At 42.6% G+C, this 23,709-nt stretch overlaps 1 protein-coding gene across 1 annotated transcript in view; it reads left to right on the forward strand.

Moving 5' to 3' along the window:
* Positions 1-20,354, forward strand: part of LOC147606356 (uncharacterized) — a 40,293-nt gene extending 19,939 nt beyond the window's left edge. The window contains exons 2-3 of the mRNA XM_086791757.1: positions 3,807-3,933; positions 19,841-20,354. Of these exons, the coding sequence (XP_086647883.1) occupies positions 3,807-3,933; positions 19,841-20,028 (315 nt within the window). The 3' untranslated portion in view covers positions 20,029-20,354. The remainder of the gene's footprint in view (positions 1-3,806; positions 3,934-19,840) is intronic.
* The last annotated feature ends 3,355 nt before the right edge of the window (positions 20,355-23,709 follow it).

The raw sequence follows: 23,709 nt of genomic DNA on the forward strand, positions 1-23,709 counted from the left end.
GGCTTTTGTGCCAATTGGGTTGATTTGCATGCAGGCACTGGCATTTGATGCTTTGGGCAATGTGTTGATGCTTGTCAAGCACTCAATGTGCCAGTAAATCAAGGGGCTTTTATGTATTGGATGTATATGTGGCCAGGGGGAAGCATTGTGACGATTTGCCTTCATGTGCATTAATGTACCATTCATGATCAGAAATTGATCTTGAATCAAGGGGCCTTTCAAGATTTTGTGCTTGTTGAGCTTGGCAAAGCAGCAGGGAAGACTTTTATGCCTTGAACCCTCAGAAATCCACTTACAGTCAAGGGGCTTTTGCCCAATTTCTGTCCGGGACTGTTGTATGCAGTGGTGGGGACTGTCAAGGTCTGATTTTCACTCATTTGGACAGCCAGGAGAGCATTTATTGCTACTGTACTTGCTGGTACAGATTTGGTACAACTTTGTACAAGTTTTGGCATGGCTGTACATTGATTTGAGTGAGGAAAAGGCTCATTTTCAGCTGCTGTACTTGCCGGTACAGATTTGGTACATCATTGGTGAGCACTTAGTATTGTTGTACAATATTTTGGAAAGGGAACAGAGCACATCTAAGGTGCTGTCATAAATCTGCAGCAACCAAATTTTGGTGATTTTATCACATTCAGTGGGAGGAGAGTTGCATTCGTGCTTCCGCAGTGGGAGATAAACTTTGGGAGAACAACTGTGAGCACTTTGTGTGCTTTTGGTGCAGTGTTTGCACATCTTGCAGGGAGTCAGGCATTGACTGTGTCAAAGGTTGCATATTGCTATGGTAACCATAGGTGAGAGCTCTTCATTGCTTCACATCAAAAAGCTTGAAGGCTCACATAATTATGACATTTGGCAAACCCAGTGCTATAATGTGTTGCTCCAGAAGAAGCAGCACAAGCCCATCAAAGAAAGGGGTGTAATGCCCGCTTCTCTTACTGCTGAAGAATGGGAAGATATGGATGAGCTGGCAAGATCCACCATCATGTTGTCTGTGTCAGACTCTTTACTTTTCAGCATACGTGAAGAGAAGACAGCTTGGGGAATGTGGCAAAGATTGCAGGACTTGTATGCCCAGCAAAGTGCCTCAAGCAAAGTGTATTGGTTGAAGAAACTCATAGGTCTTCAAATGAAGGAAGGGGCGTCTATGACAGCCCATCTAAATGAGTTTAATGGTGTTGTCAGCCAGGTCATCAATCAAAAGTTGGCAATGGACGATGAGTTCAAAGCCACCTTTCTCTTATGCACTTTGCCAGAGAGTTGGGACACATTCAGGACAGCCACTAGCATTTCAAATGCTATGCTGTCATATGCAGTTGTGGAGGGTGCTCTCCTTCAAGAGGAGATGAATTTTGACACATAATCGTCAAAAAGATCGGCATCGGTATCTTCCGTAGCCGGCAAGCCTTCGCGTTCGATAAGGGGCTCCAACTCCGATTCTTGGGTCGACATCGTGAAGAGGACAAGTGGAGAGAAAATTTGATCTTTACACAATAAAAGTGCAAGGGAACTTGAGAGCTTGAGAGCTTGAAAACTTGAGAGATGTGTGGCAAGAAGTCCACTTAAGGGGTTTATATAGCCTACTTGAGCTTTTGCTTTAGTGTTTTTTTTTCTATATATATATATATATATATATATATATATATAAAAGTTCTGTTTTCTTAAAAAGAAAAAAGAAAAAAACACGTTGAACCTTAGGGACCCTTAAACTTTTGTAAAAAAAAAAGTTTAATAAAAACCAAAAAAACAAAAGCGCCGAATCGGCGGATGCTTTCGTTGTTTGTTTTTTTTTTCTCTGGTCCCTCAAAAATAGTGCCGCCGCCGTCTGAGCGTGTCGCCAGCCTCGCTGCGTGCGGGTGTACCTGGCTGTACGCGGGAGCTTGTGCCAGCCCCACCTAGGCTTGGTTGCTTGCCAACGGAGGCTTGGCTGCCTACGGCCGGCTGCCAGCGTAGCCTAGGCGTCGGCCTGCCTAGCCAGCCTTCATAGGCTTGAACGCCGGCCAAGGTGCCTGCCTTCGTAGACTTGAACGCTGGCCTACGTAGGCCTCGCCGACTACATAGCCTCCTGCCTGCTTGTCTGCCCGCCTGCAACACATCACGACCAGCAGCTCCAAAACAAACGCATCTCTCTTCTCTCAATCTCTCTCGCATTCAACAGAAAGCTACGTGCTTTTCTTTTTTTCTGTTTTCTCCCAATGGTTCATGCGACTGCACAAACGAATCTTCAGCCTACTTCTTGCAAAGCAAATCGACCCTTCTTAGACTACCATCTCCATCATCATAGGTTTCTTTGATGAAGAAAAAACACATACTGAATTTGAAAACAGCAGTATGCACAGAAAAAACAGCAAGCTTTTTGAACACATACCTTTCTTCGACCTCATCTTCTCTACCTACCGACTTGCTCGTTCACGAGGCATGCTCTGATACCACTGTCAAATCCCCCATGATCGTTCCTGGTACGTGACTTGAAACCTGCAAACAAACAAACAAACAAAGGGGGTGCAGGCCTGACTCACCTCCCAACCATGACAGCCGTGGGTAAGCCCACAGTCTTGGCTGTCCCCACCGAGCCACGAGCTGAGCTAACTAGGTTGACGTACCGACCAGCCTCTACCACGTGACGTCCCATACCGCCACGAAGCTACCCTCGCGGGCCTCGAGACTGCTGTCGGCCTCAGCTGCATAAAGCAGGTGCACGTCTACACTCTAGATCCAGGCTCCAAGACCATAGAGCTCTCACAAACTCGCGAGACTCTCTATATGACTAATGACTAACCTTGGCCACCCTTTTATAGGCTCTTGGCCGGTTATCGCACGTCCACACTTGGGCGCCCACCCGTCCATACTTGGGTGCCTGTCCGTTAGTCTATCCCTAACTCAGCTCGCCAATCAGCCTGCCTAGCTCCAAGCTTCCCCAAACCTCGAAGCTAGTCTTGTGTGCGTGTAGCACACGGTAGATACACACTGTGCACATGACATTCATCAGGGACTTGCTCTTACCATTTGGGGTAGAGTGCAAGCAGGTTTTGGAAAGGAATCTGAGGGTGATGAATCACTTTCAACTCTTGATCATGAAAGGAAAGATTTGTATTTTAGTAATAATAAAATATTACTCATGTTTTGCCAAAGTTCTTGAATTAATGCTTTTCTACCTTGAAGGCCTTGCTTTTTGGCCCTAGAGCTGCTTTTTGGAAAAGTGGCTTTTAGCTTTTTGATGTGGTTCAGTCTCCTCTTTTCAAAGGTCGCGGTCAACTCAGTTTGACTTTTTTGCTTTTTCCTGCTTTTTGACCAAAACTAGTGCTCTTCCTTGTGCCAACATAATAGTCCTTGTTCCCATGCTTTCATCAACCTGTCTAGTGTCCGGGCATGTGTTTCATCATGTGAAAAGAGCTAGGAGGGCCAAATAGTTACACGGACACAAATGGGTACACAGGCGAACACAAACACGGGTACATATGTGAAGCTTGGAATACCCCCAACATGCTGTTTGTGGGTATCATCAGCAAGGAGCTGGAAGCCAAGCAGGAGAGGGCTTTCCCCATAGTGCCTGCAAGTACAGAGAGCAGTGTGAATCTCTTTTGCTTAGTGTTAATCATCAACAATTACTCTTACACATAATCAGCATATTATATATGACTCAAGGTCTAGTGATTTCTACATAGAAAATCAAGTCCCTTGCTATCTGGCAAGGACGCTGTTCTTTCAGATCATTTTTTTCTCTATGATTTGTTTGTGAGACTTCTTCTAGAAAATGTATTTTGAAGGTGTCTTCTCTGATCAATGTTGTTCATTTTTGGCAGATAAATTTTGATAAACAAGGCAGTATCTGCAATATTGGGTTTTTACGATCTCCTCCTGGCCTGAAATTGCAGCTAGATTCTCCTATACATGTTCGCGGACAGGAGAACTGCATAGGATTAAAAAAAGGTTTCTTTTCTGCCCTTTATTATTTAGTGTTTCCATTTGATTGTGCCGTTTGTCATTGGAGTTATTGCTGATGCAAGTGAAGACTGAGAGAAGAACTTGGGCTTAACAGTGCTTGAAGCTGAAAGATGGAGCCTAGTGCTGTTTCAAAATTTATTGTTAGTCAAACAACTGCCTCTGCAATTGCCTTGAATCATTTTGTTTTTGTGTTTTGAACTCAATTATGAGGGCTCCTGACAGCAGTTGGGATCTTGCCCTTTTTTGCATGTGAATGATTGTGATTTAAACCTTTTCCCTAAGTGTTCTGATATCATCCACAAGGTTCAGTCTCTATGGTATAAATGTAACCTTCCTATCAAGGGGCTTTCTTGCTTTTGTTTGACTGTGGATGTGATGGCATTTTGAGGACTTTTCACAAAACATGTGATGAGTCTATGGTGCCATTTGAGCTGTAATCCTTGAGGACCCCTGTCTTGTGCCCTTGAGAAATCGTTCGTTTCTTTTGTAACAAACAGGAAATGGTAAGGGGCCAGTGGGGGCAGCCGTGACAGAGGGAGAGTAATGCTGACCCTGCATTCCTTGGATAAGCACCTTTCTGGTGTCTCTTAGTAGAGGGCGGAAACTTGCCCTTCCATCTCGGTTGCTGGACTGATGCTGATTTTCAGCTTAAAGACCAGCCATAGAAGAGGCTTTTCCCCTGTCCTTAGGCCTCATGGTTGGGAGAAGCTTTCCAAGGATCTTGGCTTGGAGAGTGAGCTCCATCAGGCAGAAAACAAGATCTTAGGGGTGAGAACCATCTTTGAATTTTTTGAATAAATCTTGTTCTGATACTACTGTAACATGGTTGGCTCCACTTAATTATTGATCTAATGAGAACAAATTCAATGCAATAGAGAATGTGATGCACAGCTTTATCAAATGTGGATGGAAGATGCTGTGCTAGGGACAAAAAAAATTGTCCATCCACCCACTTGGGCTTGTTTTTCATGGTCTTGAAAAATCTTCTTGCCCAAGCTAAAGACTCTCTATTAGTCACGAGAAAATCAATTCCAGAGAACACGTGATTTCATCATCAATTCAGAGGAGATCACAAGGGACCCAATGACAAATTCCGGACATGTTCCTTGGGTGCACCAAGGGATCAGCACACAGCCCTTCAAAGGACGCGATTCTCTTGCATCTTTGTGATCCCATTGGCTTGACAAAGAATGAGCTCACAACCCTCAAAGGCACCCATAATGTGACATTCACATACTCACCAACCTTATATTTCCATTTTGTTTTATTTCTTGTTGCAATAGCTCTAGGGGATGTGATAAGAATCCTCCATTATTTATAGATTTTATACATTTTTTTTGTTTGAAACTTGTTAATTGATTGATTTTCACTTTGTATCCTATCCATGTGCCATCTTTGTTTGATACCGACTCTTCAAACCCCTATTCATGTTTCCCTTGTTCCTAGCCCTCAACTTCTCCCAGTGGCCTTGCTTCCTCAATTTTCCTTTTCAATGGACTCACAATGCACAAGGATCTCTTTATATTTCAGCTTATACTCGACTTTGACATTGATAGCTTCCTTATTTTCATACTTATTTGTGTGCATCATTGATGATTTCAAATTTACACTAGTGTCTCTGATCCATTTGTGTGCCTTAGTGCATTAGACATTTCATGTCTAACAGTATAGTCGATTGATATTTCAATTCGACCTGTCCATTTCATGTTAGTTGTGACTGATGAGTGCTTGATCGTTCATTCTTTATATATGTTTTTGACCAAATTTGTTAATCAAGTTCTATACTTTTTGAACTCTCTACATAACTAAAGTACCTATCCTCATGTGCATCATACCATAGTCATACCATACCCCTATCATCTCATACTGCACCTACACATACTTGACCAACTTGTAGGTGAATTATAAATTGTAAGTCATTTATAATATATATTGTAAGTCATTTATTATATATATATATATATATATATATATATATATATATATATATATATATATATATATATATATATATATAAATAAAAGACTGAGGGTCCTAGATCAAAGGTTGATTTGTATGGTCACTTGTAAAAGATAAAGTCAATGGTCAAAAAGGTAGCACATGAAAAGCACAAGGTGGCACATGTAAAGTGAGGAGTTTTGCTTTCCTGCATAAGTAGGGTAGCAATAGGGCCAAAGAATCTATCCTGCATGATCTTCTCTCTTGCTTCATTAATCAATGGATTTGACACCACTATGATTGCAAGCAAGGAGGCTTTTTTGCTGAGGGCATCTGCCATCACATTTTCTTTGCCTGGGTGATACTTGATTTCAAAATCAAATTCCTGCAGGGTCTGCATCCACCTTCTTTGGCGCATGTTGAGATCCTTCTGAGTGAAGATCCACTTTAAGCTCTGATGATCTATCAACAAAGTGAATCTTTGACCCAATGTCTCCACAACTTCAGGGCATATACTACTGAAAGTAGCTCCAGGTCGTGGATAATATAATTTCTCATGCGTTTTGAGTTTTCGGGATTCATAGGTCACTGCATGACCTTCCTGTAATTAAGTTATATATGCTAATTGAAAAAGGGAATGCACTCAAAAGTAGTTATCCCTTGTGTACTCGTACCATATATGTACCGTACCACACTGTACCAAAAGTACTCAACCACTATATACTGACGTGAACGGAATTTCCATTCGGGGTTGTCCAAAAATAGTAACCCTCCTAGATTTTAGGATTGTGATCCTTTGTATTCGAGGATAATCCCCCATTCCCAAATTTTGTGATCCCTCGTATTCGAGGATAAACTTGTACTTTCCAAATATTTAGACGTCTTGGAGTTCACCAAACCCCTTTCATACTTGAAAATGTTCAGGTCGGTGACATCCTCCCCAACTTCTTAAAAGTTGTCAGCAACTTTAAGCTTCAAGCCATATATCCAATAGATAATGATGTCCCATCAAGTGGGCGAGATGGGGCACTCTCATAAATCCAATATAACTGAAAGAATCCATGTCCCAAATAAATGGGCGAGATAAAACAGTCTCATAAGTCTAGATATCATAATCATGTCCCAAAATAAATGGGGAAGACAAAATAAGTCTCCATAATGCGAGATTCCAGTCACATGACCCTTGGCATAGACATAAGTCCCTTGCCAACCAGACGTTAGTCCACATGACACTTGGTGTAGACATTAGTTCCCTGCCAACTAGGCGTCATGTCCACTCTCACTCTGTATTGGTACTCCGATTGCACACCTTGGATGAGAGGTGGCTCAAGTGTGAAACATAAGATTAGATTCACTTACAGGCATAGTTATCTTGGTGCTCCATAAACATTTATGCTACACATAGTTATACGCATTTCAGCCACCAAGAGAAATCCAGAGAATGAAATAACCATGAGTGTCATGTGCATGTCCGTGCCATGGCTAATCCTATGCATGAACAGTCTTAATCCCTGATTAAGTATCAGTAGGACAGCATTAGCAAGAGCAACATCATCATCATCATCGTCAACAGCCATAGCATCATCAGAATCATCACCATCATCATTAGCATCATCATGGGAGTGCATAAGGGCTTGTTGGCTGGCACCAGTACCTTGTCGGCTGGTAGTAGGCCTTGTGCAGCAGGTGGCCAAGGGCTACAGAAAGGGCAGCAGGTGTGGGTAGGACCAGAAGACAAGCGCAGCACTTAAATTAGTATTTTCCTCAGGGTTTTGTCCATGCAACAGGTCGATAATAGTTAGTGCTGGCCAACTGGCATCCCACACACACACATACATACATACATACATACATACATACATACATACATACATACATACATACATACATACATACATACATACATATATATATATATATATATATATATATATATATATATATATATATAGCCTGATACTGAGACCATAGCGCGTGGGAGGGAGAACCCCCGTAGAAAGAGAAGCCCTGGAGGTAGGGCTTGAGAGCCACCGTATCGGGTCCGGGATGGTCGACCGAAGAGAGCATCCTCATTCTCCCCTCAACCTTTCTTTTTGGGCCGGTTTGTTAGGCCTAGCAAAGAGTTTCAATGGCCATTTTTCACGAGAAATAAGAAGTATATATATATATTATATATATATATATATATATATATATATATATATATATATATATATATATATATATATACTTTTGGGATTACATAAGAATGAGGATATGGTAATGCATCAACCGACACTATCACCAAAGGAAGTGGGCAATATACTATCACGTCCTCGAAGCAAGGATGTTTGTGCCTATACTTAAGCTTTAATCAAGCCTCTCATGTTCGTGCCTACTTAAGCTTGTGTAAGGAAATGTGAAGTCAATCTTTTTGTAAGAAAATTTGAACCCAATATTTTTGTCTTGCTTTGGGATGGAGTACTCTCGTTAATCTCTTCCCTTGTTTCATCTCTTCATTCTCCAAGGCTCAACGGGGAGAATCTATCATTTCTCAAGTATATAAAGCTTTCTTCTTCTCTCACACTCTTACCTATATATATATATATATATATATATATATATATATATATATATATATATATATATATATATATATATATATAAAAGCATAAATTAGAATTCAGCATTATTCATCGAGTTCATAATTCAATCATCAGTCTCATAAGTCAGTAGAAGTTATGTAGAGGCGAGAGGTCACCTTTTTGGGGCTGATCAAGGGCCTGCATCATGTACAAGCATTTATGCAACCTTTTTGTACCATATTAAAATACAGAAAACCTTGACACCAATCTCTCTCTTCTTCTCTCTCCTTTGTCTTAATCATCTCATTCAGGGTTTTGTCCATGCAATAGGTTGACAACAGTTAGTTATGGCCGATTGGTGTCCCACACATATATATAAGCATAAATCAGAATACAGCATTATTCATCAAGTTCATAATTCAGTCATCAGTCTCATAAGTCAGTAGAAGTTATGTAGAGGCGAGAGGTCACCTCTCTGGGGTTGACCAAGGGCTTGCATCATGTACAAGCATTTATGCAACCTTTTTGTACCATATTAAAATATAGAAAACCTTGACACTAATCTCTCTCTTCTGTCTTAATCATCTCATTAATTAGCATCTTGTTCTTAATCAGGCTTAGGGCTGTGGATTAGTACAGCAAGGCTTCCGTGCATGCAACAATGAGTTCCGTAAGTCCAATGCATCCCAAACAAAGGGAGCCAAAAAGAATAATCCATCCCAGTAAAAGGGAGCCATAAACATAATCCATAAACCTGAGGATGGATCCAAATCCCTAGAAAAGAAGTCTAGGAATCTATAGACCTGTATACCATAAACCTGCATACCATACTTCCGTAAGGAAGTCCATCTAACTCCATAATTAATGGATGTCCATAACCAAAGGATGTCCACAAGGAAACTCCATATCCAAACTCAAGTATGCACTGTAAAACCACCATATGAGAAGGGCAACCAAACAATATATAGAAAGAGTGCCCAAGCACAAGTCCCTAGAGTACCCTTCCTCCATCACATATCACGGACTAGGTGACATGGTATACCTTGCCAATCGGCCTTACAGGTATACATGCATGTACTTAACTGTTGGACATGCCCATCTCTAGCCCATTTTATTCCATTTTATGCCACTTTTTATCCCGCTATGAATTCAAGAGGAGGATTCCTGTTAGCACTCATGTCTGTACCATTTTACACAGTAGGGAGTGAGGGCCAGTGATGTTGGTGTGCCTGCCTGGTGTGAGTTTTTCAGAAAAGCGGTCAGCCCTGTCCGTACACTGTACGGCTGTCGTACAGGGCTGTACGGCCTGTGTACTTGCTGGTACAGCCTGTATTGGCCTGTGCGCAGAGTTTCCAGCAGCAGTTTCTGTGCGCAGCTAGCAACAGAGGAGAAAGAGAGAAAAAGCTTGCACAGTTCTGGCCGTACAGTGCTGTACGGCTGATTCCCTCAGAAAAACAGCAACAATCCACAGAAAACAGCAGCTGCCTCCCTTCTCCTGTGCTTTTCCACGCTAGGATAACATGCGCATGAAGGAACTCCCACTTTTGCTACACGATTCCCCAAAAAGGGAAGAGAGAGAGAGAAGAGAGAGAAAACTCCTCCCCAATTTAATCCCTAGGGCCCCAACTTTAATAAGTTCCTAGGGCCACTAAGGCCTAGGGGCAAACTCCAATAAACATTAAAACTTAATGTTTCTAGTTCCCCCCTTCACACCTAGGGATGTCCACACATCTTAAACTCTGTCTGGGCACCCCCCATGTGAATCACAAAATATTCTGACTCTGCAACCACCATGCCCACACTTGTCCTGCTCCATTTTCACAGGGCCATGACATACCCCCCTCTTGAAAGATGGCAAGCGTCCTCGATTGCATTCTGGTGATGCATCAAAATATCCAAAGTGAAATATACAATATGGCAAGATCAGCGTCCCAATCTCTCTAAGCCATACACATGTATCATCATTCACTGCAAACCAATGGCATAGTAATAGTCCAAGTTGTATACCACTGTGAACCATACATATCCACAAAAATCTCCATGTGACTAGTACACATATATCATAGAAGTCCCATAAACAGATGTACTGTCAGCCTCAGTACCTTCGGGTGAGAGAAAATCTGCACCAAGCGACCTCTAGATGTCATCTGAGCCTGTCTGTATCAAGGGAGTGGAGGTGCTACCCCCCTCTTGAGCATCAGGTAATGCTCCAGACCCATGCTCTGCTGAACCTGAATGAGCCACAATAAGAGTCGGCTCTAACTCAAAGGCATCGAGATAAAGCTGCAAAACCTGAGGTGAATCTGTTAAGTCACCTTCCTCCATCCACTTCGCATCCATCGGTGAATAGTTCTTGAACTTCACAAGATAGCGACGGGAAACTTTACCTCGTACCTTCCTTTCTTTATGTGCCAGTATCTGCTCTGGAATCAGAACCTCATCAAGTTCCTCAACTTCCGGCTGAGCCTCATCTGATACATCCTCAGGCACATCCCCACGGAAAGGTCTAAGAAGACTCACGTGAAAAGCATTGTGAATCCTCCAGTGATCTGGTAACTTCAAACGATAGGTTACCTCACCAATCTTTTCCAAAACCTGAAAAGGCCCATAATATCGCATGCTCAATTTAGGGAATAAGCGCTCTTTACCCTTCATCTTCTTGAGTCTAGCCTTTTCAAAGCGCAAAAGAACCCAATCACCCAATGCAAACTGTAAATCACGTCTGTGACGGTCTGCGGCTTTCTTTTGCTTCTGCTGAGTTTTCTGGAGGGCCAACTTAACTCTCCGATAAGCTTCATCCAAGCTCTCCACATACTGATCAGCCTCAAAGATCTTATCCTTTGTATGCAAAATGGGTGGTACCTTCTTCCCTCCTACAATCTCAAAAGGCGCTTTGCCTGTCGAGCTATGTACAGTGTTGTTATATGCAAACTCCACCAAAGGAAGATACTTTTCCCATTGTTGCTTGTGCTCTGATACATAACACTTGAGAAGATCCAACACTGTAGAGTTAGCCTCTTCTGACTGACCATCTGTCTGTGGATGAAATGACGATGAAAACTTGAGAGTTGTACCCATGTTGTCAAATAACCCTCTCCAAAACAAACTCGTCATCCGTGGATCACGGTCACTAATGATAGACGTAGGCAAGCCATGATACTTGAAGATGTTCGCCATGAACAACTTCACCATATGATCCACTTTAATTGTCTTCCTCACGGGAATGAAATGAGCCTGCTTACTGAACCTGCATATGATAGTCCAGATGCCATCATTTCCCGTTTGTGTCCGTGGAAGATCAAATACAAAATCCATGGCAATGCTCGCCCAAGGTCTATCCGGAATAGGTAAAGGCTGTAATAACCCTGGTGTCTTCTGACGGTCAAACTTTACCTTCTGACATACGATGCATTGCCTCACAAAGGCATCAACATCTCTTCTCAAGGTTGGCCAATAAAAGAAAGTCTCCACTGCTTTGACCGTGGCGTCAATCCCTCTATGACCTGCATACGGTGGAGCATGACTTTCAATCATAACCTTGAGTCGCAATGGCCTGGTAACACACAGTCTGCCATGCATCAATAAAAACCCATCTCTGAGAGTGTAATGCTCATGCCGCTGACCCTCAGACATCTGATCATACAACCTTTCAAAATCCTCATCATGGGCATACTGCTCTTTCATTTCATCAAGCTCATGATGATAAGCAAGTGAAACTGCAGAGACCTGTGGCTTGCGTGACAAAGCATCTGCCACTACATTCTTTTTGCCTTCCACATGCACAATCTGGAAGTGAAACATTGACAAAAAGTTTGCCCAACGCATATGCTTCTCTGAAAGCTTAGTCTGCGTGAGGAAGTAACGCAAGGTCTGATGATCTGTCTGTACAGTAAAATCAGCCCCAAGCAAGTAGTGTTTCCATGTAGAAAGAGCGTGAATTACAGCCAACATCTCTTTCTCATACACCTGTAAATGCTTCTCGGCATCTTGCAAAACTCTACTCTCATAGGCTATCACATGTCCCTCTTGCATGAGAACTGCACCAATGCTACTTCCACATGCATCACTCTGGACAACAAAAGCCTTTCGGAGGTCCGGTAACACCAATACTGGGTCCGAAGTAAGCTTTTCTTTGAGCTTTTTGAATGCTGTAATTTCCCGATCAGCCCATCTAAACGGAGTTGCTTTCTTCGTCAAAGCATGAAGAGGCGAAGCAATTTCAGCAAAGTGCCGTATGTAACGCCTGTAATAGGAACACAATCCTAGAAAGCTGCGTACATCATGCACGGTCCTCAAAGCTGGCCAATTAAGTATTGCTTCCACCTTTGCTGGATCCATACGGACTCCATGACCAGACACAATATGTCCCAAGAAATGTATCTCTTGCAAAAAGAACTCACTCTTCTTGCCATTAACCACCAACCTATGGTTTCTGAGTTCTGCAAACACAATGGCCAAATGCCTTCTATGCTCTTCCTCAGTTCGTGAATGCACAATCATATCATCAAAGAATGTGCCCACAAACTCTCTATGAGGCCTGAAAATCCTGTCCATCATTCTGTTAAATGTGGCAGGCGCATTCGTCAAACCAAAGGGCATAACCAAGAACTCATACAACCCAAACGTGGTTCGGAATGCTGTCTTATGCACATCCTCGGGTCTAATGCGTATCTGATGATACCCGCTTTTCAAGTCAATACGACTAAAAACTGTGGAGCCCTGTAAGCGGTCCAATATGTCATCGATCCTCGGTATGGGGAATCGATTCTTGATGGTATTCTTATTCAGCGCCCTGTAATCAATACACATGCGCCAAGAACCATCCTTCTTCTGCACTAAGAGCACAGGTGAGCAAAAGGGTGATGAGCTAGGCTGAATCAACCCCTTATTCAATGGCTCCTGCACCTGACTCATAATCTCTTCCTGTTGGGCTGCACTAACACGATACGGCGGTCTATTGGGTGGAGTACTACCAGGAATCAGATCTATGGCATGATCTTCTGGCCTCTCAGGAGGTAATTCTCCTGGCAATGACTCGGAAAAACAGTCTTGAAACCCACTTAAGAAATCAGCCCTGTCCTTATCTAACATTGACAAATTAGACGTAGACTCATCATCCTGTGCATCCTTTACATAAATCAAGTACGCGGAAAGATGCTTTTTCATTACTGATGAAATCGCCGAAGCGGATACAATAGGAACAGATTCCCCTTTGAGTTTTACATCCAATACATGCTCTTTCCCTCTATGAGTCAAAGTAATTTTCCTATTGTAAGTATCCACCACCGCATGTACCCTGTGGCACCATGGCATCCCCAACAAAACATCACAGCCATCCAAAGGCATGATGAAGAACTCCTCGCTGTCCACATAACCCTGAAAATGAAGCCGAAGCTTCCCAATGATAGGAGTAACGGATTCTGCATACCCTGGACAAGCCATATTTGCCTCATGTAACGGCCCCATCTCCTCTGCGCGAATCCCCAATCGGCCAGCCAAATCTGGTGAAATGAAGTTGGCTCTAGCACCTGTGTCAAAGAAGATCAAAGCATTCCGATCTCTCACTTTGCCCCATGCCCTGCACAACTCTGTAGCTTCACCACCTAGCTGCTCACCCACAAGATTAGGAACTAAGCCTGCAGAAGGCTTTTGTTTCTTTGGCTTGGGCTCTCCTTTATTGTCAGGGTTCTTCTTGGACGTTCTTTTGGGACAATTGAATGACATATGCCCCTCTTCAGTACAGTAAAAACACTTTTGAGCATCTCTCAAAGCCTGTCTTTCCTCAGAAGTCCTTTTGGGCATTGGCAACTTCTTATACTTTGTCTCTGAAGACCCTTTAGCATCACGAAAAGCATGCCCAAATTTTTCAGCTTTCTTGCTCAATTTCTTACTGCCTTTAAACCCAGATGAACCACCTGTGAGCAACGCATTAGCTGTCATAGCATTTTCAATCATCTGTGACATGTTCGTTACTCTCGTTTTTATACAGTAATCTCGTACCTCTTTGGGCAGCCCACAACAATATTTCTCAACCTGCTCAGATAATGGCACGGCACGATAAGAAGTCACTGGGAGTAGAGCTTCCCAAAACTTCTTGTTATAATCCTCCAAACTATCACACTTTGAAGCATCTAGCTTGTGCCATGCGGTCATAACATCCACCTCAAATGTAGATGTGAGCCATACGGAAGAGAAAACCTGTTTGAATTGGACCCATGTGGTGGGTGCTATGCCCTGCAAAAGAAGAGTAGACCACCACTGCAAAGCATTGCCCTTGAGAAAAGTGGCAGCTTTCCTCACCTTTGAGGACTCTGTGTAATTCCCACCAAAAAAAGCAGCATCAAACTGCTGTAAAAAGGTAAGTGCCTTCAATTTATCCTTGGCCCCACTGAAAGTGTCAAACTTCACTGCAGCTCCCCCTTCCTTGTAATCCTTCGCCTTTCCCATAGGCGTTAGATTATCATATGGAAGTGGTTTCGTGAGATTGCTGCCCCCAACATTCATACCCATCATTGGGTCAACATTTCCCATTCCCATGCCAGGCATACCATACATTCCAGCCATGTTTCCATACATTCCACTATGCATACCTGGCTGCATGCCACCAAACATATTGCCTTGCATCCCAGGTTGCATGCCTCCGAACACATTTCCTTGCATACCGGACTGCATACCACCATACATATTCCCTTGCATGCCAGGCTGAAAATTGGCTCCAAAAGGCCCATACATACCCATGCCTCCCTGAGGATAACCCCCAGTCATGGATTGAAACACCGAGCCACCACCAAAATAACCTGGATGCATGTTCTGCTGAGGAATAGGTGGCTGTCCATAGAAGGAACTCTGTGGGTTAGCACCAAAAGCATGCTGCATGTTCGGAAACTGGGCAGGAAATGGATCCTGTGGAGTGGTACCACTATGACCCTGAGAAAGATTTTTTGAACGAACCTTCTTCTTCTTTTTCTGGGGCTCTGTGCGGGGCTCTGTGCGAGATCTCAAAAATTCAGCAAATCTCTCACTCTGTGTGAGCTGCATAAAAGTATCCATAACACTAGCCAAGCGATCTTTGAACCGAGCATCATCATCCTCTTTACCATGCACATCTTCTGGCTGTGTTACATCCTCATAAGGCTCAACATCTGCAGCCTGTTCTCCTGCAAAAATATCCTGAGATACATCTCTTTCAGGAGAAGTCTCTTGCTCTTCTTCTTCATGATAGAAGTACTCTTCCTCTGTATCAGACATGATTGCTGAATTTTCAGCGATGGCTTTCTTCAAAGCAACCACGAGCTCACCCCCTTCAGAAAGTTGATGATTGGTCCCGGGGACGGAACCTTGAAACCGGCCTCTGATAGAAAACCAGAGTGCGGTAGGAGCAATCACCCGTCCACTTGTAGTCTAGATGAGAAACAAAACACAGATTGGAGCTAGAGTGCCCAAATCTGAAAACACAGCGACACCTGTTGGCCCCAAAGCTTGGCGCCCCTCGCGGTATTTCTTTATTCAATTAAAAATAATATGTATGGCTGAGTACAACACAAAGACCAGCCAAGAGTTTACACCTGTAAGTCCAATCTGACGGCCCACAAATCCCTCTCAGCACAGAGGATCTATGCACACAGATCTGTGTCCTCAAGCAACACACTGTGCCTCCCTGTGATCAGCCAAGATCACAAAGCAGGCCAGCCATGGGCATACATCTGGCATAACTCAAGTGCATGATACATCTTCTCAGCTCAAACATACATGTGCTGTCCAATCTCTGTCTTAATCCCTTGTCAATCTGCCATACCCCTCCTCTCACAAGGGGCCAGATAACACATATCTGCAACAGACATCAAGCAGTAGAAAGAGAGATAGATGAACAGAAACAGAGCTTACCAAGTTCAGCTCGTGAAACAACACTGGAGGAAGCAACAGCACCAATCTGTGCTTGCAGGCACTTGAATCCACAACCCTGCTTCACACGTGTGCTTGCACTTGCCTGTATCCTCCTTCTGATGCTCACTCCTATGCTGTCCTTGAAAATACAGATCTGAAAATCAGCACTGTACCCGTCTGTACCGCCTCGGGATACGTGCCAGGAGTTGTACTTGCATAAACAGCCTGCTGTCCACTTCTGTACCAACCTGAATCAGAGTATTCAGGTCTGTCCAGCCACCTGACAAGCGCCGCCTGCAGCTTCAGAACCCAGAAAAGCGTGCGTCAGCCCTGTCCGTACACTGTACGGCTGTCGTACAGGGCTGTACGGCCTGTGTACTTGCTGGTACAGCCTGTATTGGCCTGTGCGCAGAGTTTCCAGCAGCAGTTTCTGTGCGCAGCTAGCAACAGAGGAGAAAGAGAGAAAAAGCTTGCACAGTTCTGGCCGTACAGTGCTGTACGGCTGATTCCCTCAGAAAAACAGCAACAATCCACAGAAAACAGCAGCTGCCTCCCTTCTCCTGTGCTTTTCCACGCTAGGATAACATGCGCATGAAGGAACTCCCACTTTTGCTACACGATTCCCCAAAAAGGGAAGAGAGAGAGAGAAGAGAGAGAAAACTCCTCCCCAATTTAATCCCTAGGGCCCCAACTTTAATAAGTTCCTAGGGCCACTAAGGCCTAGGGGCAAACTCCAATAAACATTAAAACTTAATGTTTCTAGTTCCCCCCTTCACACCTAGGGATGTCCACACATCTTAAACTCTGTCTGGGCACCCCCCATGTGAATCACAAAATATTCTGACTCTGCAACCACCATGCCCACACTTGTCCTGCTCCATTTTCACAGGGCCATGACAGAAGGAGATATCATCAGAGGACATGGCCATCACCTTGTTGTGTCATCTATCTATCCCCTTAGTACTCAGCTTTCTATTCTTCTTTGATCATCAGTGGGAGGCTCAACACCATTACTTGGGAGGAGTTTGTGCCGATGGTTTTTGGACCAAGAAGAGCGGTTTCTGAACCCTCCACAGGGTGGAGGTTCTGAGGCTTTGACTGGCTAGCGGTCGAAAGGCCGCTACAACAACAACAACAACAACAAGAAGGTCAAAGGAAAGTCTTCACAGGCGAAGTCCTCTGAGAAGAAGCCCGACTTAGATCGTGATGCTTTGAAGGCCGAGCAGACCTGTAACCATTGTAATTTGTGGCCAGAAGGGTCATTATTGGAGGAAATGTCCTCAGCAGAGCACTGAGAAAGGTGCAGATTCCTCAGCTGCAGCTGTGAAGATTCCAACTTTTGTGCACTTGGAGATTATGGACACCAGAGCTTTATCTTCTTCGAGCAGGGAGGCAGTTTATCTCCCCGTTGGGGATACTTGGTGTGCACAAGGAAGGGAGTTTTCAGTAGAGTTGTCAGCACTACCCAGGACTTCAACCTCATGGAGCTGAGCAGGCACTCTGAGTCACACTTCCCACTGAGCAGAGCCTAGCCTCGGGACACCTCACAGTGGACCATCACTAGCTTCTTCTAGACGCAGGATGTGAGCACCAGCTGGTGATCTCTAGAGGTACCTGTACCAGTCTCCCCGGAGGTCTGGCTGCCCCCATGTCCCACCTCGACCCACTTTGAATCGCCCTGAACCGTGCCCACTGGCTACAGCGCACTCAACGTCCACAGCCCAAGGTCTGCGACAGCTCTCCTCAGCAGTTCCAGATTGGAGAGTTGTTTGAGCAATATGGATATACTCCCCCACTGACGGTGGACTTGGCGAGTCTTTCAACAGTCATAAGCTAACATTCTGGATGGATGAGAATGATGATATCACACCCACATGAGTCTTCCTTTTCTTGTACCAACTTGGAGATGTTTCCTTCACATGTATTTTCACATGTACACATATGCCCACCATGCTTGTGCTGCTGATGATGATGATGAGAAAGACGTACAGCTAGTCAATCTTTACGTATGAGTTTTTTTTTTCAGTTTTGTTGTCTCTTCCATGGTCCAGTACCACATGGGACTCGTCACTCTCGTACCACTTCTGAGTCTCATAGACTCGTTGGGGGTTTTGAAGAAGTTAACTTTCTTTCTTCTCTCGTCCTCACTTGAGAACAAGTTTGTACCTCATTTGCAAGTCTTCACAGGTGCAAGAACTCACAAAAGGATGTATAATCTGTGACTTGTTGAATTTTGGACATGGGAGCTAGCTGATTTCATGGCTTAGTCAAGAGGGCTTGTTCTTTTTTGAGTGCTGTATGCACATGATGTCTTATGAATCACTCGTGTGAAATATCTATGTGGTGATGGAGGAATAATTCATGCGACATTTGGCTATCTTTTGGCACTTAGCAAAAATGTTGACCATGGACTGGGGTGCTGACCATGGACTGGTGTGTAGATTTTAGTTGTAATATGGCTCACGGGAACTTTGCCCACTTTTTTTTAAATAGCTGGGATTAAATGCTTCAAGAATTTCACTTCTCTTGAGGATTCGTATTGAACCATTCTTTGATCCATTCTCCCCGCTTGGAGACTCTTCTGAGAAATACCTGTCACCTTGCAGCCTATGTTCTTCACAGATTCTTTCCTTCCTCTAAGAAAGCCTTGTGTGAGAAGTCAAGGTAGCATAAAGTCTTCGAAGAGAGAGAAATTTGCATAGCAGCAGCTTTGCACACACTGGCTTTTACTGGATTGCGTGGCTCATAGCCACCTTGTGATATTCTCCCTTTTCTGCCCTGTATTTAGTTGTTGCTAAGCCTTGGCTGGGGACTCTTTGACACCATCAAACCTCACAACTGGCCAGCGACTACAGCAGGTATGGGACAGCAAGTACAACATGAACAGCCGAGAGCAGATTTAGCACGTACAACAGGTACACCAGGTACATGTACAATGAATACGGGTACAATAGGTACGGGTACAGCAGGTACATGTACAGCAAGTACGAGTACAGTATAGTACCTGGCTGGCTGTAGTATAGTTGATATGGTACAATATGTAGAGCAGGTACAACATGGGTAGGTGCAGCACGTACAACAGCAGTCGCCTGTCGATCAAACAAGCAACTGGCAACTGGGAACAATAACACACCAAAATGATTAAGAGAGGAGCATTGCCCAGCAGCCGCCGCCGCCGCCTGGAGAGCTTCCGTACCAACCTGCGTGTAATTGATCATGGCGACAATGGACTTGGTCGACCGGCTTTAATAAATACAAGTTGGTGAGTTTTTTAGAAATCCACGTATAAATGGGAAACTTTTTCTCTTGGAGACATGTTGCAGCTTCTATTCGTTTCCATCTTGATTCTTTACATGAGTCTATGTTGCCAAATAAAGTGTCCATAACACATGTGATGCCCAACCACAATAAAAGTGTCCCTGTGTAGCTGCTTAGCTGCATTGGGATCACTAAGAGAGAGAGAGAGAGAAAGAGAGAGAGAGTAATTTGACTTAAACTCTTGCAGGAGGACACCTGAAGCTCCACTTGGTATATGCAACCTTCCTGTGCTTGCCCGATGAACTTCCTCCTCATGTGGAGGTTCATGTAGATAGCTTGGACATAGGGGATAAGATTTTTTTAGGGGATCTTAAAGTTGAAGTACCTTTTCATCCAAACTCTGATCCATTATCGATCGTTTGCGAAATTGTTTGAGTGTGTAACAAAACTTTCTTTGCTCCATAGATGCTATGTTTAGTAATAGCCATTTGAAAGAAAGTAAAATCAACTATGCCCGTCCTGTGCATTATTGTAGATTTCCTTAATGGATCACACATGGTTGTAGACGTAAGTGGGTCAACATACGATTATTTCAAAGCCAAGCCATAATCTTTTGTTGTTCAACCAAGAATTTGGAATGCTAGAGAAGTGTTTCATTCGTCTTTACAGCCTCCTTTCCTGCCTTTCAGGTAGGAAATGTAGTAAAATTGTCATTGAACACGTTCACATCGACGTAAGGGAATATTTTATCATCATTTCATCCTAGTCTTTGAATTTTCTCATCTGTGCAATTTTTAAAATGGGAACTTCAACTTACAGAATTAGGCAAGGGCACTCAAATGTCCAATCACAGGGGTTCACCATTTGAGATATATGAGGGATAGGAGTCACATGTTGACACCATGAAGCTTTGTGGTAATATATATATATATATATATATATTTTTTGGGGGGGGGGGGGGGGGGGGGGGGGGGGGCATTGAAGTTGTGGACTGTATAGGGGATGACACATCCATACAAATGCGTGCTCCTTGGCACACGTGCGAATACAGTCTGTCTGTCTGTCTGTCTCTCTTTATCTCTTTTGCTTGCTATTGTGATGCCAATATTTGCTTTACTTGTGTGCTTCTCACTGATTTGTCATGTATTGCATCCTTAAGCTAGCATGTCAGATTAGTGGTTCCAACCTATAAAACAACATGAATCCAATCTTTCTTCATGGAGGAGCCGTGCACAAAATGCTCTTGCTTGAATACCTGAGTAACGTTTGCTGATTGCCACACCAATTGCTCACATGGTCATAACCACATTATCATTGTCATTCTTGCAACAATAGTCACCTTTGTGTTGAGCTACCATGATGGTTTACAATGAGTTCATTTTTACAAGAATATTTTTTCCATGCTGTTTTACGATGAGATCATTTTTCCATGGGTAAGAATAAACCATTCTTGAGTGCTAAACGCTTCTATAATTGTACATCTAAGGAATAGTCTCATATTGCTTTTACAATTCAATAATTTTCAAACCATTCTTTTTTTTTTGGGTTTTTTTTTTCAAAAAAAGTACCTTTGTTGTTGAGCCTTAGCACCTTTGCTCCCATAACTTTTCTTTCTCTCTCTCACACACACATTTTGAATTGACGTTCTTTTGATGCGCAAAAACCGCTTTGACACTATTACTCAATGGCCACTTCGTGCTTTTGATGTTCTAATGAGATGAGCAGAAGATTTGTGCAGTGAAGACAAAGAAGTGGTTGTAGGCTAGGAGTGCATTAGTAGAGAAATAAACACAATTTGTATTAAGGGTAATTGGATTTGAGGATGTTGAGATTTTTTCCTGATAAGTATCTATAGTGAATCCTTCTAATCAATGATGGGATAAGTACATTTTCTTAGGCATGGATTGCCGAAACTATATTTCAATGTGTCTTTTTAACATTGAACCACACCAAAAGGGAGGGGCATTATTTAGGTCTTTCCACGGGAACATATCATTGTTAACCACTATGGTTAACATGGAGCACTCCACCACCATGGATCTACAATCAACAAACATACATTCAAAAAAGTGCATATTATATTGTAAATGCATCTTTGTCATGATGCCCATTATAATGTTGTATGTAAACAATGTTTAAAACATATTAGACCTCAGTCTTGTACCAGGAGGATACTTGCAAATAAGCCCAAGTCTATGTGAAAGAGATAGAACTAAAAATGGACATCCTCGGGTCACTCCGAGGAGGTCTAGTGAGAAAAGGCTAATAAAGTATAAAAGTCAACTCGTCATAGTTTGTAACTTAGGCTCATCTTTCCACTTGTGCATACTTGGAGCTCCCATTGACTTTGTTGTGATCCTTTTGACTTAGTTAAAGCATTGACTGGGTCATCATCCCCCCTTTGTGGTGGCTGACATCTTGTGGATGTTTAGGTTATGGTGGTCATCATAATTAAGGGTGACGGAAATGATGAGAGGATTGATTTGATTATTATGTATGTGACATTGTTTGACTCGTTGGTTTGATGAGTAGATTGATTGGTTGCAATGATGAGGCACTTATTGTTTTCATTGTTATTATGTTTTTGTTGGCTGATGTGCTCCCAATAGTCGTCGATTGAGGGACTTAGCTCACTTGTAAGAAAAGTCACACTCCAACTCATAATTTGAAAGATGCACCAATTAATTTGTCATTGATTGGCAATAATTTGTGGGTCATATATGTTTAATGGATTTTTCTTCATTGGCTAGAGAACTCAAGCAGCCAAGATATTTGAAGATCATGATTCCTTTTTTACATTCAAGCAATAGATTTCCAGGATTGAAGAAAAGAGAGGGACATCCAAATAACACAATGTGATGGAATTCAAGAGAATGGAACAAACAATAGCACCTATGCACGGCTACATATCAACACCAGTGTGCATACATAGATGTATAGAATTTTGCTTCTCCTTGAGGAGTAACAAGAGGCCACAAAGGGGTATGGAGGTCCATAGAGTGAAAAAATCAAACCTATACATACAACCAAGATACATGGTTTACAAATGGAAATCAGGCAGTTTAAAGTTCTTTACCAAGGAATAATTAATATATGGATTAGTGAATGGAGCCAAATTGAAGCATGATACCACCACAACAAAGAAGGGGTTATTCCACTAAAACTTGAACTCTTAACCTTAAAACCTAAAGCCCAAGTTGGTTGAAAGCCCAAAGCCAAAATATTAAATCCTAGAAACCTAACCCTAAACCCAAATCCTAATCCTAATCCTTAATTCTAACGACCAAACCCCAAACCAGAAACCCTAAATCCTAAAGCTTACACCCTTTCAAAAATATCACTCTAAAGACCCAACCCAAAACCATAAAGACCAAACCGTAAAGACCAAACCCCAAACCGTAAAGACCAAACCCCAAACCATAAAGACCAAACACTAAAACCTAAATACCAAACCCTACACCATAAAGAACAAACCCCACACCTAAAGAACAAACCCCACACCATAAATACCAAACCCTAAAACCTAAATCTAAAGCCTAGAACTTTTCATAAATATTAATCTAAAAATGGATTTCACCATATTATGACACACACAACGAGGATGCACCTCAAACTCAAAATTTCACAAGGTTTAGATGTGAACTTTTAGTTTTAACTTTTGTCCTAACACCTTTTGATAAATATCAATCTAAAACCGAACCCAAAACCATAAAGACCAAACCCTAAAACCTAAACTCTAAAGCCTAAACCTTTTGATAAATATTAACCTAAAAATAGATTTCACCATATTGTCACACACACAACGAGGATGTACCTCAAACTCCGATTTTCACAATGTTTAGGCATTGTGAACTTTTAGTTTTAACTTTTGACCTTATCAATGTACTGTCAATATTATATCATGTTAATGATATAATATTGTGTGATTCTTCATACTTTTTTCTTGTAATATAGTTCTCCATGCCATAAATGCATGCACATATCATAGAAAAAAGTCATGGTTAGTCCAAAATCAATGTGAATCCGATATATTAATTGAAGATACAGTACCAAATAAAATAGGATTATAGAACTTCTCGATCCATACATGAATATATAATCATGGAGAATTGCACA

The sequence above is a fragment of the Cibotium barometz genome, chromosome 57 (genome assembly GCF_041138505.1).
Source record: "Cibotium barometz isolate CiBa-2024 chromosome 57, ASM4113850v1, whole genome shotgun sequence".
Classification (NCBI taxonomy): domain Eukaryota; kingdom Viridiplantae; phylum Streptophyta; class Polypodiopsida; order Cyatheales; family Cibotiaceae; genus Cibotium; species Cibotium barometz.